Source organism: Protobothrops mucrosquamatus, unplaced genomic scaffold (genome assembly GCF_001527695.2).
Source record: "Protobothrops mucrosquamatus isolate PMUCROS unplaced genomic scaffold, P.Mucros_1.0 scaffold2822, whole genome shotgun sequence".
Classification (NCBI taxonomy): domain Eukaryota; kingdom Metazoa; phylum Chordata; class Lepidosauria; order Squamata; family Viperidae; genus Protobothrops; species Protobothrops mucrosquamatus.
This window is the reverse complement of record NW_015388855.1, coordinates 12,859-32,110: the sequence shown is the minus strand read 5'-3', so window position 1 is coordinate 32,110 and position 19,252 is coordinate 12,859. Positions and strand designations below refer to the sequence as shown.

At 43.1% G+C, this 19,252-nt stretch overlaps 1 protein-coding gene across 1 annotated transcript in view; it reads right to left on the bottom strand.

Annotated features, from left to right (window-relative positions):
* The window catches only part of LOC114923303 (C-type lectin domain family 2 member A-like), a 40,218-nt gene that overhangs the window by 9,196 nt on the left and 11,770 nt on the right, over positions 1-19,252 (bottom strand). The window contains exons 2-5 of the mRNA XM_029286079.1: positions 14,213-14,329; positions 12,728-12,939; positions 10,424-10,521; positions 9,320-9,457 (exon numbers count right to left, since the gene is read on the bottom strand). Coding sequence (XP_029141912.1) covers positions 9,322-9,457; positions 10,424-10,521; positions 12,728-12,939; positions 14,213-14,329 — 563 coding nt within the window. The 3' untranslated portion in view covers positions 9,320-9,321. The remainder of the gene's footprint in view (positions 1-9,319; positions 9,458-10,423; positions 10,522-12,727; positions 12,940-14,212; positions 14,330-19,252) is intronic.

Below are 19,252 nucleotides of genomic sequence, written 5' to 3'. Positions count from 1 at the left end.
ATACAGTTTCATGCCTGTTGCTGGTTGGCTAACTAGCAACGGGGTCTTACCAGCCAATGGAATTGTGTGATTACAAGCCAGGGGAATCCCATAAAAGAGGGCTCCCCTGGCCCAGATGCCAGTCCGGATTTACTTTATGCCTTGCCAATAAACCGAGAGCTGACTGTCACTCGACTTGTGTCTTACTGCCTGCGCGATCGAACAGAATCAAGATCACGTGAAGTATTAATGCCATTTTACAATGCTTTGGTAAGGCCCCACTTGGAATACTGCATCCAGTTTTGCTCAGCACAATGTATAAAAGATGTCAAGACTCTGGAAAGAGTACACAGAAGAGCAACAAAGATGATCAGGGGATTGGAGGCTAAAACATATAAGGAACAGTTGCTGGAATTGGGTATGTCTAGTTTAATGAAGAGAAGGACGGGGGGGGGGGACATGATAGCCGTGTTCCAATATCTCAGTGGCTGCCACAAAGAAGAGGGAGTCAAGCTATTCTCCAAAGTGCCTGAAGGCAGGACAAGAAGCAACGGATGGAAACTAACCAAAGAGAGAAGCAACCTAGAACTAAGGAGAAACTTCCTGATAGTCAGAACAATTAATCAGTGGAACAACCTGCCTCCAGGAGCAGTGAATGCCCCAACACTGGAAGTTTTTAAGAAGAGACTGGACAGCCATTTGTCTGAAATGGTATAGGGTTTCCTGCCTGAACAGGGGGGATTGGACTAGATGATCTCCAAGTCCCTTCCAACTATTATTATTATTATTATTATTATTATTATTATTATTATTATTATTATTATTATTATTATTATTATTATTATTATTATTATTATTATTATGGGAAAGACTGCAAAACAGAATAACAGAGTTGGAAGGAACCTTGGACATCTTCTACTCCAACCCCCTACTCATTGCAGGAGACCCTACACCAATTCAGACAAATGGCTGTCCAGTTTCTTCTTAAAAGCATCTACTGATGGAGTATCCACATCTTTTGAAGGCAAGTCATTCCATAGGGGATGGACTTCGAATATTAATATATAGGCACCCGAGCCCTTTATGGCTGACGCTGTTATTACATCTCCTAATTATTCTATTACTATTCTAACCACTGTGCCACCACGGCTTTTATCTGATCACCTTTTGCAACCTTCTGACAAGCAAAGTCAATGGGGAAGCCAAATTCATTTAGCAACCATGTTACTAACATAACAACTGCAGTGATTCACTTAACAACTGTGGCAAGAAAGATTGTAGAATGAGGCAAAATTCATTTAACAATGGTCTTGCTGAACAACAAAAATTTGGGGTTCAATTGGTGTTGTAAGTCAAGGACCACCTATATAACTATATCTATAATATAACCATATATAATATATCATATTGAAAGGACATTTGTGGCTTACAAATAGGCATGACACCCTAAAAACTACATATAAACATTATAATAGAAACAGTTAAAAAAAAGAATAAAATAACTTTTTGCCCCTTGCTTTCTCCCTTATCCTACAGGCTGCCAATCGTAGCCGAGGCTCAAGGAAGCAGCTGTGCAATGTTGAAGGGATCTAAAACCATCTCTGGAATCTTGTAGTGCTGTGACTAAGTGTGTCATGCCTCGGTCTGAGCCTGAATCGGAGGAGGAAATGGAGCTGGAACAGGACCCTATGGAGGCCGAGGGAGAGGTTTCTGTGGCTTCGGAGTATTGTGGGGCGGAGCAGGCTGAGGCAGGCCAGGTACCTTCAGGTTTGGAACTGGGGAGACAGAGTTCAGGTGAGGAGCAAGGCCCACCCCACCTGATCCTAGAGCAGACATGTCAAACTCAAGGCCCGGGGGCCGGATGCGGCCTGCGAAGTGGTTTCATGTGGCCCGCGAAGCCATCCTAGAAACAGTGAGGGAACGGCCCCCGCTGCCTTGGCCCTGGCCCTGGCACAGGCCAGCCGGGAGCCAATGTACAATTTTGTGGGGGCCATCTATGCTGAAATGCATTCAGTCTTAGCTCCACAAGGCCGTCTGGAAACAGCGAGGAACCAGCCCCTGCCGCATCGGCCCCGCACCCTGGGTGCATGCTGGGGAGGTGTCACCCTTTATGAGGAATGAAAGAATGCACCATCGCCTGGAAGTGGCCAGCAAATGGCCTTCGCCTACTTCACATATCCGGTTTGATGGGCTCTGCCCTGGTCCCACCCCCGTCTGCCAGAGACTCTCAGATCTGTCCCACTCCTGCCCAGGCCCTCACAGGCACCCTTGACGCGAATAAAGTAGAACTGGCCTTGCCCACCCAGTAGGCCACACCCACTCCATCCACGCCCACCCAGTAGGCGGCTCCCCCCCCCCCGAGGGCAACCGCAATGCTGATGCGGCCCTCAATGAAATTGAGTTTGACACCCCTGTCCTAGAGCTAGGAGAGTGGAGAGGAGGAGGGAACAATGCAGGCAGGCTCACTTACTCGGGAGGAGAGCTTCCCACCCAACCCCACAAGGCACACCTGGGGATTGAGATATAAGGAGCTGCTGTGGGGTAGGGACTTTGTCGGGAACAAATGTTGAATCTTGGGAAAATGTGTATTGTTGCTCTTGTTCTGTGCCTTTGGAAAACCTGGACACCTTGATGACCGGACCAGCTGATCACATGAATTCCCTGAATTACGACCTCAGACTGCATCTTGACTTTTCTCTTTACAAACTCTGCAGACAAGCTGAGATTCAAGCGGACTCATTAAGTTGATGTTTTGTTTGCTTTGTTATCTTTATGGCCTTGAGGACATACTAATCAGGCTGTATTGAAACTGCCTTCAGCCAGAGTCAGGCTGGAAGGCAAGAGTGCATGGATTTGGGTTGGAGGCTTGCCAGCAAATGTGGGAGCATTTGGAGGAAATTTGGAACCATTAAAGAACTGTTTACATTGCCAGCTGTCTGCATTGCCTTTGTGCTGTGCCCTGGGTCATCACAAAGTGGATCTGCGAGACAGAAGCTCTGGTGTTGTAAATCATTGAAGAGAAAAACTAGAAAGGACTCTAGAATAATTACACTGGGGAGAAATACAGGTAGTCTTCGACTTACAACAGTTCATTTAGTGACCGTTCAAAGTAACAATGGCACTGGAAAAAGTGACATCATCATTTTTCACGCTTATAACCATTGAAGCATCCACATGGTTGCATGATTTACATTCAGGTACTTGGCAGCTGGTTCACGTTTATGACGGGTTGCGGTATCCCCAGGTCATGTGATCACCTTTTGCGACCTTTTGACGTACAAAGTGAATGGGGAAACCAGATTCACTTAACGTTACTAATTTAAGAACTGGAGTGATTCACTTAACAAATGTGGTGAGAAAAGTCATAAAATGGGACAAAAGTCACTTAACAAATTTCTCAGCAGCATAAATTTGGGCTCCATTGTGGTCATAAATTGAGGACTACCTACATTTCATAATATGCAGTTCATATTAATATTGTGCCATGAAAACTTACAGGAAATGCTGAAAAATTTCTGAAGTTAAAAATGCAGAATTGAATGTCATTTTGGAGAAGACCTGTATGTTTCATTGGGGCAATGGAACATGTGTACATCTGGTTTTCTGGATGCTTTAAAAATGTTATTAGTGCTGTTTTTTATGTTCTCATGTTAATTTATGCATCTTAAGATGTATGGACTTTTAAGTCCCAGAATTCTCCAGTCCCAGAATTCTCCATACATCTTAAAGTTGCACTAACCGTTACAAAAAAGACACACATCTGCCCTTCACTTTGGCTTCACAAGGGCACTGTCTGTTGTTGTTGTTTTTTGTTTCTAATTCTGAATCTTAACTATGTGCAAGTCTAGCTTCTAGTTCATATTAACTAACAATATAATGATTCTATCTTATTGCTTTCTTGAAAGTAAAGATTTGTTGGAAAAACATTGTGACTGAAAAACCAGTCTTTCTGATGCTGGAAAAATAATTAATTAATGTTTGCAGTTTTTGCTGTATTTTTTTTAAATGTAATATCTTTATTTTTTTTATAACAAAACTATATTTAATCTTACAGAAAAAGAAAGTTCAAAAAATTAAATGGGTAAACAAAATAAATACTAAGAAGGATTTTTTTTCTTCAGTTTTTCATGTAATTTTTGTTGTGAATGCCATGAAAGTTAAACAATGCCTGAGTCATGATTTGCCTATCCATATATTTGGTAAACCTACACAGGGTGTTGTTTTGGTAAGTCAGCTGGTCCCAAAGATATTCCAATAAAGTATCTTTTGTTGATTCTATCCCTTTAGGTGAGCATTTTTCTGACAACATTTACAAGAATAGCAATAGCACATGCATATACTGCTTCACAGTGCTTTATAGCCCTCTCTAAGCGATTTACAAAGTCAGCATATTGCCTCCAACAATCTGGGTCCTCATTTTACCGACCTGGGAAGAATCAAAGTAGCCAAGAAAGAATCAGGTATATCACTATGATGGGATGTAAAATAAAATAATTGCCATGATTTTTAATATGCACTTATTTATATTTATTTATTGATTGATTAATCAAATTTATACCCATCTCCCCCAAATTCGCCTTCTCTGCCAAATCTAATGGGATGGCAGATGTAACTGGGGAGAGATGTTTGCTCATATAACCCAGTTTCATACTATGAAGGGCTTTAAAGGACTTTAAATTAAACTTAAATTGGACCCCAGAAGCAAGCTGACAACTAATGCAGCGTGTGTAACAGTATAGTGCTGAAATCAATATAGAGGTTTAAACAATATAGAGATGTAAACGATATAAAAGTATAATGCTGTGATTAAACGCTTGTCAGACCGTTCCGTTTTTCCAGCCACCTTGATGTCTACTGCTTGTTTTCTGTGGAGACCAGGGGTTGGTAAGGACACTGACAGAAAGTTTGCGCTCCTCTTTGTTTTGTTCCCACCCATTACCCTGTGCTCCGTTCAGGGAATGGCTGAGGATACACAGGAAATGGTGCCTGTGGGTGAGCCAGCTGGGGGAGAACCAGCTGAGGTGGCAGCGCCAACTCCAGATGCAGGAAATGAAGATGTCCAGCCTGTGCGTGAGGCCCGGCCTGCAGGTCCGGTGAGCGACACACAGCCGGTTCCAGGGATAATGCAGGATACAGGAGCCTCAGGAGAGTGCTCTTCAAGGAGAAAAAGGACGGGTCCCTGTGCCTGTGTGTGGACTTATGCGGCATCAGTGGGGTTTGTGTGGAGAATGTACCTCCTACCGCTAATGAGGGACCTATTGGCCCAATTGGCGAAGGATAGGATGTTCACTAAACTTGACCTCCGGGAGGCGTATTACAGGGTCCGAGTTAAACGGAGGGACGAGTGGAAGACAGCGTTCAATTGCCCACTTGGAAGTTACCAGTTCCGGGTGATGACTTTCGGCTTGCAGGGAGCACCTGTGGTATTTATGCAGCTCATCAATGAGGTATTGCATGAGCACCTATACCGTGGGGTGCTCGTGTATTTGGACGATATACTGATCTATGCCTCCAACATGACAGAACACCTCTGACTGGTAAGACAGGTGCTGGATAAACTGCTGAGGGCACACCTGTATGTGAAGCTGTCCAAGTGCGAGTTCCACCAAACCCGGTTGGACTACTTAGGGTACTGGATATCGGGGGAAGGGATGGAGATGGACCCTGCAAAGGTCAGCGCTGTGCTAGAGTGGCAGGCACCAGGGACCCGCTGTCAGCTACAGAGCTTCCTGGGATTCGCAAATTTCTACTGGCAGTTCATCTCCTTGTTTGCTATGGTGGCCCTACCCCTAACGGACCTGCTCTGCACAAGATATACAGTGGGTAGGCCACGCCCCGGTCAACCACTGGCGGGGACGCTGGTCTGTCAGAGGGCCTTTGAGGACCTAAGGCTCTCTTCGCAAGGGAGCTGGTCTTGCTACATCCTAACCCTGACCTGCCATTTGTCGTACAAGCTGATGCCAGTGACGTCGCAGTCAGGGTTTTGCTCCAGAAGAACGGGCAAGGGACGCTACAGCCCTGTGCTTACACCTCCCATAAGCTGACAGACACAGATGCCAGGGATAGTCCTACCTGACCAGTGACCACAGGCAGAGCCACTGAACAGCTGAGCAGCCGTGCGTCCAACAAGCAGCTGATCGGCACAGGAGCGGCAGCCGGCAATGTGAACTGAACCACAGAACAGAGAAGAGGGCCAGAGGCCTGCGACACTGTTCTTAACTGTAGCCACCGGATGCTGGCTAGGCAGGTGGGGGGTGGAGCTGGGGGGGAGGACTGTATGTAAGGCGCTGGGAGGAAATCACTCCCAGCGCTAACTTTGTTTTGCTGTGATTAAACGCTGGTCAGGCTGTTCCATTTTTCCAGCCACCTTGTCTACTGCTTGTTTCCTGTGGGAACCAGAGGTTGGTAAGGATACTGACAGAGAGAAGTTAGAAAGTCTGATGGAACTTTTTTTTTTTACCGATAGTCCCACAAACATACAGCAAAGACTGAGAAGTGAATGGAGAATGGAATGCAGCTGAAAGGCAGGTTAGTAAAAAAAATGCTTGGGGGAGGTGAGGGCATCTGGGTGGGGATGGGCATGGCAACCTTACCCTGCACGGCTTCGGCAGGTGTCTGGCAGGGGAGGGAAGCAACTGGTCTACTACCATGCTAGCGCTGTCGCGTTGCTTCACCCCATGCACAGGCCCCGCCCCACCCCTCGCGTGGAGCGTCCTGCTCCCGCCACTCCGCTCCACCCCCACGCAGCACCTTTCCAGCTCCAATGTGTCACTTCCTCCACCAATGTGTGGGACTAAAAATAAAGTTCAGTCAATCTTTTTTTCCCCGCAAGAAGTTGAAATTGATTGATTGGTTGAACCTTTTTTTTGCATACGGTGATAGAGGCCTAAAGCGAAAATGTTTTATAAAACCCAGCTGAAGGCCTAGGACTGGGGTGACGGCGCACATGCCCACAGAGAGGACTCGGCGTGCCGCCTCTGGCACCCATGCCATAGGTTCGCCACCAGAGGTCTAGGCCATCTAAAGCACTGAAATGCAGCATCATTTATATGAAAAAAGTACAAACAAGATTACACACAAAAAGACATTGTAGCCCAACCTACCAAAAACATAACTGTAAAAGACAGACACGAAATACAAATTAAAATAAGCAAGAAAATGGTAAGAGATGAATATAAATCACCGGGAACTGATGGATTACACTTCAGAGTTCTGAAGGAGCTGGCAGATGTTATCTCAGAACCATTGCACCATATCTTTTAAAAATCCTGGAGCACTGGGGAATTATCAGAGGATTGGAAAAGAGCTGATGTTCCAATCATCAAAAAAAGGAAAAAAAACCAGACCCAGCCAGACTAACATCAATATCTGGGAAGATATTGGAAAAAAAACAACCAGATCTGTGAACATCTAGAAACAAATAAAGTTACAACTAGTAGCCTGTTTATTAAAAACAGATCATGCCAAATCAATTTTATTTCATTCTTTGACAAAGTGACTAAATTAGTAGAGCAAGGAAATACTGAGGACATAGTATATTTGGACTTCAACAAGGCATTCAACAAAGTAGACCGCAACCTACTTCTTGGTAAACTAGAAAAATGTGGGATAGATAGCATCACCACCAGATGGATTTGTAACTGGCTGATAAACCGTACTCAACGGGTAGTACTTAATGGTACTACATCAGCAAGGAGGGAAATAAGCAGTGGGGTACCACAAGGTTCTGTCTTAGGTCTAATATCTTCATAAATGACTTAGATGAGGGAATAGAAGGGGAACTCATGAAATTTGCAGATGACACTAAGCTGGCAGGAATAGCTAATACGCCAGAAGACAAGCTCAGGATCCAAAAAGATCTTGACAGACTTGAACAATGGGCCCTATAAAACAACATGAAATTTAATGTGGAGAAAAGCAAGGTTTTACACTTAGGCAGGAAAAATCAAAGGTACAAGTACAGATTACGCGAAATCTGGCTCAAAAACACTAACTGTGAGAGGGACCTTGGAGTCCTAGTGGACGATCACTTAAACATGAGCCAGCAGTGTGCAGCAGCAACCAAAAAATCTAATACAATCCTTGGTTGTATAAACAGAGGCATAGAATCAAAATCATGTGAAGTATTAGTACCACTTCATAAAGCCTTAGTAAGGCCACACATGGAATACTGCATCCAGTTTTGGTCACCACATTACAAAAAAGATGTTGAGACTTTGGAAAAAGTGCATAGAAGAGCAAACTACGACGATTAAGGGCCTGGAGACAAATATATCAAGAACGGTTGCAGTAATTGGGTATGGCTATTTGAGGAGCTGCCACAAAGAAGAGGGGTCAACCTATTCTCCAAAGCACCAGAAGGCAGAACAAGAAACAATGGATGGAAACTAATCGAAGAGAGAAGCAACCTAGAACTAAGGAGAAACTTCCTGACAGTGAGGACAATTAACCAGTGGAACAGCTTGCCTTCAGAGGTTGTGGGTGCTTCATCATTGGAGATTTTTAAGACTGGACAGCCACCTATCTGAAAGGGTATAGGATCTTCTGCTTGAGCAGGGGTTTGGACTAGAAGACCTCCAAGATCCCTCCCAGCTCTATTCTGATTAAACTTCTTGTATTTATTACAAGTGTGAAACATTAATGTATTATTGTGAGGAGTTTCCTGCTGCATTTGTCAGTTTCTCAAGGAAACTGGCAAAGAGAGGGGCAGCTTAAACAATCCTGTGTGTAATGTAATCAATTCTAACTTTTGGTGAATTGTTTCTACATAGTTTGATCAATTCCTGGCTGATCTAGTCTTGAAAATACTATTAGAGGCCTTTTCCTATGAAACGGTGTTCCTTACCTGTAGAAGTTATAGCAGGGGTCTTCAAACTTGGCCCTTTTATGACTTGTGGACTTCAACTCCCAGAATTCCTCAGCCAGCGTGCCTGGCTGAGGAATTCTGGGAGTTGAAGTCCACAAGTCATAAAAGGGCCAAGTTTGAAGACCCCTGACATAGCTTTTGCTGCTGCATCTCTAGGATTTAAAGGGGGAACCTTTCCTATTGGAAGGATCCCATTATTTTATATTCTTCATTATTTTATATTTTTAAGCTGTCATCAAGCCATCATCTTTTTCACATCACATCCTGACTCCAGTGGCCCTCATCTATTCAAACAAGATCTCAGACAATCTAGGATTTGATTGCTGACCAGCGAGAGGAAAAGTTAAGAAAATCATATGCCTAGTAGATATGCTAGGATTACAGTGTGCAAAGGCAGAAATAATTTATCCTTCTCTGTACATAAGGCCCAATATTATGAGATATTTCTAGGGGATTAGATTGGAAGCCATATACCTTCAAGCTATCTTTGGACTTGTGAATTCATCAGGTTTGCTGCATATCCAGTGATGGACTGTACGGCACATGGAACTGCTTGCTTTGCCTTCGTCATTCAGAAAGGCGCAGTTCCCTCCATCACCGAGGACCGTCCACCTGCAACACAAGGGCAACAAGGGTGAAGAGCTTCGACCTAGAACAGGGGTAGTCAACCTTGGCTCTTTTATGACTCGTGGACTTCAACTCCCAGAATTCCTATTCTGGGAGTTGAAGTCCACGAGTCATAAAAGAGCCAAGGTTGACTACCCCTGACCTAGAAGAAACTTTTTGGATAAGAAGTGAAATGTTTTCAAGGAAAAAACTCAAGAAGTCCAGTTGCCTTTTGAAAAGCACTTTTGGAGTCACAGTCTCCCCTTTTCTAGCCTGCTGCCTTAATTGCTACACCAAACTGACTCTTCACAGCTGCTCCTCTAACACATGAGGCAAGTAGGGCTGAGAGAGGATCTGGCCCAAAGTCACCAAGAGATCTTCCATGATTCAGAGGGGACTCCACTGTCTTAGTAGACAACTTTACCATCAAACCACACTGTCTCTGGGGCTGAGAAAGGAGGACCAGCCCATAATCTCCAGGGACCTTTTGTGGCTGAAAGGCCACCTAAACTGGGTTTGTCTAGGCCAGGGGTAGGCAACCTTGGCTCTTTTATGACTCGTGGACTTCAACCCCCAGAATTCCTGAGCCAGCATGGATCAGCTTGGAAACCTCTCCCTTTCCCCTCAGCATGGCTGGCTCAGGAATTCTGGGAGTTGAAGTCCACGAGTCATAAAAGAGCCAAGGTTGCCTACCCCTGGTCTAGTCCAACAACTTAACCACTGCACCATATTGGCTTGCTTCCATTCTCCAAATTCCACAGTTTTAGACACAAAGTTGGCATTCACGAAAATATGCAGTGCATTTGTGCTCGATGCAAGAAACAGGATGGCACCGGATGATCAATAAACCGCATGCCATTTTTCAGCATTCGGCTGGTGTAGAGTTCAGTTATTTAATTAATTAATGAAATGTATATGCCGCCCACCTCACTACTCCTCAAGTGAAGACATAAGAGAGAAAGGATGACTCACGTTGAAGGATTTCCATTGATCCATTTCCAGGCTTGATCTGGGTCTCGTCTGAGGCCAATCCAGTGGGGAGTGCTGCCTTTGTAACGCTGCACAAAATCCTTTTGAGAGAATAAATGGTAAACATTAAACCACTCTGAAATATTTATAGACTGCCAAGTGTACATATGTTTTAACCTTTTACTCATTTCCTCAATAATCAAATTACAAATATTAAGATTGGCTGATAGCTCCATAATATTATTTATTATATTACATAGGAGTTCATACAAGCATACAAAGGCTGCCTGCCCCATTTTTTTAAAAAAACAACAACCCTTTAAGGCAGGTGGGAGATTTTCTCCAGGTCACTGGCTCAAGATGGACTTGAACTTGGATCTCACTGCTCTTTCTATTCAAAATACCTTAAGCACACTTTCACTCTGGCAAATTAAGGATATGTTCTTTGTTATTATATGTTTTTCTCTGCACATGATCAGAAAGAAATAGATAAGCTTTCATATTTTTCAAGAATATAAATTAAGGCTTTGCATAGCTGTAGATTCTATTTCCCTAAAGCATATCAGAACATAAATTCAGCACATCTTCAGCTCCTTAAGCCAGCTCCTGCCCCAGCATCCCAGAAAAATAAGCAACTGTTTTAAATAGCTGCAGAGAACTGCTGCATTCACACCCTGTGTGCTTCAAAGCTCCTTTTTGGAGTCAAATCAGAGCACTAACCAGCCCTAATACACATGATCTTATGTTATGATAACATTTTATTAGAGGATGCCCGGAGGCAAAAATAAATATGCTCTTTCCTCCCACTTCTTTTCCTTGAAGGATTAAAAGGATCACACCCAGGAGATAAGGGAGCTGTTCCCTTTAATAAAAAGATGTGGCTATTTCAATAAGGAGAGGCTGGCAGGTTTAATGAACTCAGTTCTAGAATTCTGAACAACAACAACAAAAAAACATTAAAGGAGAATAAAGCTGGAAAAAGGAAATCTGAAAAAAAACACAAGTCTGTAAGGAGAGATAGAGCTAAGTCCAAAGACCCTGTAGGAGAGAGGAACCTGTAGCTGGTGTGTATGTGTTTGTGTGTATTTGTGCTATGCCCTGCTGCTGAACAATTCCTCTTTAGCAGAAGGGGGGGTGGGGAGAGGAACAGTCCATAGATAGAAGTTGAATTGCAGCAGCCAAAGCTGAGAGAAAGAGAGATCAAGTGGGTAGGGTCAAGTAAGGTCATGGGAAAGTTCTCAGTAGGTTGCAGGGTAGCAGCACCAGAGCAGTTCCACTAGGACAGGGGTATAGGCAACCCTGGCTCTTTTATGACTTGTGGACTTCAACTCCCAGAATTCCTGAGCCAGCATGGCTCAGCTTGGAAACCTCTCCCTTTCCCCTCAGCATGGCTGGCTCAGGAATTCTGGGAGTTGAAGTTCACGAGTCATGAAAGAGCCAAGGTTGCCTACCCCTGCACTAGGATGATGCTCAGGTCCAACTGAGTCAACCCAAAATGAAGAGAGAGAGAAGAGAAGGAAGAAGTAGATAGTGGTGGGCAGTGCTGGAACAACGACATAGTTAAGGCAAAGCTGAAGCTTGACTAGAATAAAAATCAGGTAGGTAAGATTTAGGAAGATAGTAAAACAGAAGTCAGACTCGAGGTAAATAAAGGAAATAGAATAACAAGGCTACTTCAAAGTAGCCTATAGAAATACAGGTGATCCTCACTTAGTGGCCACAATTGGGACTGGCAATTCTGTTGCTAAGTGGCACACTCGTAAAGTCAGAGATCACATGATCGTGAGGACCTCACTTTTGCCTTGGCTTTTGAGAGAATCACCTGTGGTCATTTAGTGCAGCATCATATGACCACAACTTGGCAATTTTACTCCCAGCTTCTCCGTTAACTCTGCTTGTCAGAAGTCTGCTGTGTAACGCGAAAATGGCGATCATGTGATTGTAGGGTGCTCGACCATCATAAACTCCCACAGGTTCCAAAGCATCCAGATTTAAACCATACGACCACGTGGGTGTTGCACGAGTTGTAAATGTGTGAACTGTCTTCATAAAGTTACTTTTTCAATCGTATCACAACTTTGAAAGGTCACTAAACAGGGCAATCATTCAGCAAGATCCACCTGTAGTAGACATAGGCTAAAGAGACCGGCCATAAATTAGAAAGCAATAGATGGTCTTCCTTAATGAAAACCAACATATTTTATAAAATCAATTCCCCGCAAGTAGAATTGATGTGGGTGGACCCTACATGAAAGCAGGACCATCCTGAATCTCTCACCGATACAGTAGGATATTTTCACCTCTTACCAGTTCTTCCTTTTCAATAATGGCCAGAGAGGCATTGTACAAAGAGCAAAAGTCTTGACTAGCAGTCCAGTTTTTTTCTTCATCTGAGAAGTAGAAACATTTCATCTGGTGTCCAATCCAGGCAGGCAGGCACGGGCGTTTCCCATGCTGAGAGGCTGCCGACAGCAATTTACATTCTTCTGTGCTTAAGGTTGCCTTATTTACGGAGGATACTAAGGGGAAGAAAAGATTATTATCTAAGAAACGCCCTCCTCAGTTAATTAGTCACAAATGTGCATGAGGAATACAACTAGTTCATTAAACATGACCCTAATGAAGTCTGCAATTTCTGATGTAAGTCAGAAGTCTGAGGTAAGTCTGATGTAAGTCAGTAGGTCATAAGCTGAGGCATCGTATGATTAACCTGAGCTTACAACCTTTTTTGCAACAGTTGTTAAGTGAATGTGGTGGTCATAAAGCAAGGTCGTAAAGCAAATCCATTTTCCTCAATGAGCATTTGAGGGTTTTTTTTACCAGAAACATTGTGAACATTGGTTTCCAGCAAAAAAAACCTTGTAAATTGTAGTCACGTGACTGCAGGGCATTGCAAAGGGATACAAATACAAACCAATTGCTGGCCGCCCAAAATGCAGTCATGAGACCTAGGGGGAGCAGCCACTGTAACTTCGAATCCGAGTCGTACTTAGCCCTTGGGAGGTCTGTCATAACTTCAAATGGTTGCTAAACAACCGGTCATAAGTCAAAGACTACCTGTAGTAAGGAAAAGCTGGAAATCTGCACTTCTAGAGCAGAAATATGCAGGCTCTCATTGGCTAAGCAGCATACTGATCTTTTGGAACGGGATTAAAAGCTGCAATGGATAGTAAGATGATGGAAAACTATCAGATCATGTCTCATAGATGGAAAAGGCAGGACCTTCCTTCTCTTGTTTCTATCTCCTTTGGAATGGAGAAGGAAGGAGAATTTTTGATTTTTTTTAAATAAGGTCTTGCACTTCCTGTCACAGAATTGGGGTGGGGGCAATGCCAGCATTCTCAGCATTTGTGAACTGCAAGCACACTGTAAGGCTGGATCTGGATGGGGCCTGTCAATCTCTTGTTCTCCCTCCTTCCCTCTGGAGGCTTCTTCAACAGGCTTGCTGTTGTGCAAGTGAAATAAGGGAGGGAGAGACCCCTATGCATTGATTTATCTGTTAGATTTATTTGCCCCTTTTCCTTTAACCAGTTATGGTCCCATTTCTCTCCACAATAACCCTGTGAGGTAGGCTGGACTGGGAGAGAAGGCAAAAGGCCCAAAACCATCCAAGGAGTTTCTGTGGCTGAGGGAGGATTACAACCTGGGTCTCCCCCAGGGCCAGTGCATCTCTTCACTATCCTGGTTGCTGCCATCCCCCAGAAAGGGGAAAAAAGGATAGGAATGAAAAAAAACCCTCACTAAAAATGAAAGCATTATTGAGCATGCAATAGTAGAGTCTGGATAACTTACCAATGCAAAATACAAGAACAGCAGAAGCAAGAGCAGCAGCAACAGCAGTGACAACATGACCACGGTAGACGATGCAAACATTCACCATGCTTGAATATCTGTGGTTCTGTAAATTATCTAGAGCAGGGAGGAAAAACTAAACCTTAAACGAACAAGGATTCCAATGACAGATTAAGAGGATGCTGTGGTACTTAAGTAAGAAAGCTCAACTCGTATTGAGGGGGAGTTAGGATCAATTTTCTTTTCCAAAGGTCAGAGAGAAAAGCTTCCTCAGCCAGGAGAAAGAAAAAGATTGACTCAGCCTCAGAATTTTTTTTAGCATGTCATAATAATAATAATAATGATAATAATGATGATAGTAATACCAATACCAATACCAATAACAACAACAACAACAACAACAACAACAACAACAACAACAATAATAATAATAATAATAATAATAATAATAATAATAATAATAATAATAATAAGTTGGAAGGGACTTGGAGATTATCTAGTCCAACCCCCTGCTCAGGCACGAAACCCTATACCATTTTGGACAAATGGCTGTCCAGTTTCTTCTTAAAAACTTCCAGTGTTGGCTCATTCACCGCTTCTGGAGGCAGGTTGTTCCACTGGTTAATTGTTCTAACTGTCAGGAAGTTTCTCCTTAGTTCTAGGTTGCTTCTCTCCTTGATTAGTTTCCATCCGTTGCTTCTTGTCCTGCCTTCAGGTGCTTTGGAAAATAGCTTNACTCCCTCTTCTTTGTGGCAGCCCCTGAGATATTGGAACACTGCTATCATGTCCCCCCTCCTCCTTCTCTTCATTAAACTAGACATATCCAATTCCAGCAACCGTTCCTTATATGCTTTACCCTCCAGTCCCCTAATCATCTTTGTTGCTCTTCTCTGTACTCTTTCTAGTCTCAACATCTTTTTTACATCGTGGTGACCAAAACTGGATGCAGTATTGCAAGTGTGAAATAAATACCACTGCTTTATCAAGGCATTGTAAAGTGGTATTAACACTTCACGTGATCTTGATTCTATCCCTCTGTTAATGCAGCCTAGCACTGTGTTGGCCTTTTTGGCATATTTAGGCGATTGTCCACTAGGACTCCGAGGTCCCTCTCACAGGTTTTCCTGTTTTGAGCCTTTCTCTGGAGTGAAATGATAAATGATATCTTCCACCTGGCTCACTGCACAGAGAATAATGTTCTTCTTTGATGGTACTTGGGAATTGCTGGTCTGAATTGTTTGTTTCAGCTTAACTTTAGTTGCATCTCTATGGCCATTAAAGAAGATGCATTCTATTTCACCCTTCTTATAGAGCTCATCAATTTTCTTGCTCTAAGGACTTCATAATTTTTTCCTGGACTCTCTTGACTTTATTGTGGTCAACTACAAGTCTCTTGTCTTCTTCGGTGATTAAGCCAGCATCTATGAAGGCGGCTGTGGTAATGGCAGCAGTGGCACGTAGACCAACATCGTATCTTATGCTCTGCATAATGACATTGGTTATTTCTAATCTATTGTATTCTGTCTTTTCTTTTGAAGTAGAGGACACGTGTGTTTGATCTAAAGTCTCTTCATAACTTCCATCCCATTCATCTTCCTCTTCATCATCAGTCGTCTTTCCTTCATTTTTATCATAAGAGATAATTGCTTCATTTGTCAGTATTGAAATGTCTAGAATACTTCTCTCCTTATATTTAGCAAGCCTCATCATCTTGCCATTTTTTCCTTTTGACTAGTTGTTTCTGCTCGGGCACATCTAGTGAGATTCAAAAAGACATATCTTCTCTCTCTGACCTTTAACAAAATCAGATTTTTTGGGGGTGGTCCAGATTTATGAGGGTGGTACAGTAATGTCAAATCCTTTTTTGCTGCCAACAGGACAGCTAACTTTGGCACACAGCAATTTGAAACTGTCAGCTGAGGATTGTAAATAGTGTGTAACTTTGATGGTAACATCTAGCTTTCCTCTGCTAAGAGATATATTTTGACTTGATACCAGCTCTCCTGGATCTTATTTCAGATTGTCACTCGTGAAATTACAACATGGGTCACAAAATAACTGTTCGCTCATTCCCACTTTTCAAGCACTTCTGGATATATGTCTCTTGCAAGACTGGCAGCTGGGTGGTTTCTAGTAGTTATCTACCAAGCACATCTAAATTATATTAAAGTAACCAAAATACCTTTACAATCCCCAAGGTGTGCCACAACTTTTGAGCACCCCTAATGTTTGGAAATTGAAAGTTGAAAAATTGGACACGGCCTATCGCTAACACAGTTTGCCAACATTGTAAACTGCTCAGAGTGCTGCAAATTACGCTTAGGAACGGATAACTATGATAGTGACTTTGCAGGTCCAGTGAATAACAGCTGTTATCCATTGTTTCCAAACAGCAAAGATGGTAAAGTTCCTCCAAAACATTTAAATATTTAAAAGCTATCCTTTGCTCTGTGCAGGTGTGTTTTTTTTTAAATTTTCTAGCAACATCTGTGACTTACATGCCCCTGACTGAAGATAGCTCTCTCCCTGCCCTGGGGTTATACTTCATTCATATAGCATCCCTGATTTTCACTGGCCTGGATCGGCACCAGACAGCCACGATCATCACCTTTCTGTAGCTCTACACATGAATGCATGAAAGGGCATGGAGGGATAAGAGATTCATCTTCTCCAAAGCATGATAGAGATTTCTTGTGTGGTTCACAGCCTTCAGCCTGGCTCTGGATCAATTATAGTTAGTCCTCTACTTACAACCATTTGTTTAGCAACCATTCATGATGGTTGCAGCATCCCTGTGGTCACATGATCAAAATTCAGACCCTTGGCAGCTGGCTCATATTTATGACGGTTGTAGCGTCCCATGGTCATGTGATCAAAACTTGAGACCTTCTGACAAGCAAAGTCAATGGGGAAGCCAGATTCACTTAACAACTGTGCTACTAGGCAAACCAAGAGATTCACTTAACAACTGTGGCAAGAAAGGTTGTAAAATGGTGCAAAACTCACTTAACTGTCTTGCTTAGTGTGAGAAATCTTGGGCTCAGCTGTGATCGTACGTCAAGGACTCCCTGTATGCAAAGAAACCATAGCAATCTGAGAAAGAAAAACCATCAATTTCTTCAGAAATGTATTTCACAATCTGGACAAACAAATATACATCAATTTGGTTTTTTGTTTTTTTTTAAAATGTGATTGTACAGGAAGAAATGGAGGCAGTGACAGATTTTATCTTCCTGGGCTCCAAGGTCACCGCAGATGGGGATTGCAGCCAAGAAATTAAAAGACGCTTGCTCCTGGGGAGGAAAGCTATGGCAAATTTAGACAGCATACTAAAAAGCAGAGACATCACCCTGCCAACAAAAGTACGTATAGTCAAGACCATGGTTTTCCCAGTTGCAACGTATGGCTGTGAAAGTTGGACCATAAGAAAGGCTGAGCACCAAAGAATTGAGGCCTTTGAACTATGGTGCTGGAGAAGACTCCTGCGAATCCCCTGGACTGCAAGGCGATCAAACCGGTCAGTCCTACAGGAGATCAACCCTGGACTGCTCTTTAGAAGGCCAGATTCTGAAGTTGAAACTCAAGTACTTTGGCCACCTAATGAGAAGGAAGGACTCACTGGAGAAGAGCCTAATGCTGGGAAAGATTGAGGGCAATAGAAGAAGGGGACGACAGAGAATGAGGTGGCTGGATGGAGTCACTGAAGCAGTAGGCGTGAGTTTAAATGGACTCCAGAAGATGGTAGAGGACAGGAAGGCCTGGAGGAACGTTGTCCATGGGGTTGCGATGGGTCGGACACAACCGCAACTAACAACAACAGGAACAGCGGTTTGATAGAAGGCGTCGGAACATAAACGCAACAGTTACGAGATTTTATTTATGTTATTTTATTTTATTTTATTTTATTCATCAAATGTATATGCCGCTCATCTCACAGTTTGAGGCAACTCTGAGGGGCTTACAACATAATAAAACATATGGATACAAGGACAACTTTGAATAGAAAAACAGATTAAAATTACAAAAGATTAAAACAAATTAAAGAAAACACAGGGTTGCAAAGGGGAGGTGATCGTGGCTCCTCTGTTACTGCAGCAGCCACCTCCAGCCAACAGCTTTTCCTTCTGTGGAAAGGAAAATGTTTATCTTGCTAATTGGTTTAACAAGTGTCAGCTGTGTTATGTGTCTTGTTACGTTTTGTTACATTCTTGCGCTAGACTGCAGTCTTTGCACTTGGGCTAGATCAGGGGTAGGCAACCTTGGCCCTTTTATGACTCGTGGACTTCAACTCCCAAAATTCCTGAGCCAGCCATGCTGAGGGGAAAGGGAGAGGTTTCCAAGCTGAGCTATGCTGGCTCAGGAATTCTGGGAGTTGAAGTCCATGAGTCATAAAAGAGCCGAGGTTGCCTACCCTTGGGCTAGCCTGAGGTTGTAAGCTCTGGAAATGAGTCAGGTAAGGTTTGTGTGCTATTTTTAAAAAGGATTAAACTGTTGTGATTTAATTATTTTGCGATTTAATTATTTTTCCTGCCTCGAGGTTTCTTCTTCTATCTGGGGATGGGGGGAGGCCTTCCTTCAATTCCCCCATTTTGTACTATTACTGATGATTCAGTAATTAGTACAACAAGTGTAAACTTGATAGCGGCTGTCAATTTGATTCATCATTAGGGAAACCTTTGCTGGTTCTTGTAATGCAGTTTCTTTGATATTTAAAGCAGGGGTCTTCAAACTTGGCCCTTTTCTGACTTGCGGACTTCAACTCCCAGAATTCCTCAGCCAGGAATTCTGGGAGTTGAAGTCCGCAAGTCATAAAAGGGCCAAGTTTGAAGACCCCTGATTTAAAGCATAGCCCTATGCACTGGCAGAAACAGCAAATAATGAGCCCCACCATTGTGACTGTGACTATAGTTCCAATGAGGATTTTTTGCCAATGAATGTCTGGGAGCCATGAAAAAAGTCATGATAAGTCCCAGGAACGTTGGTTATGCCCAATGTCTTGTGCTAGTTCTTTTAGGTGTTTGATATCTTGCTCAATTAGGC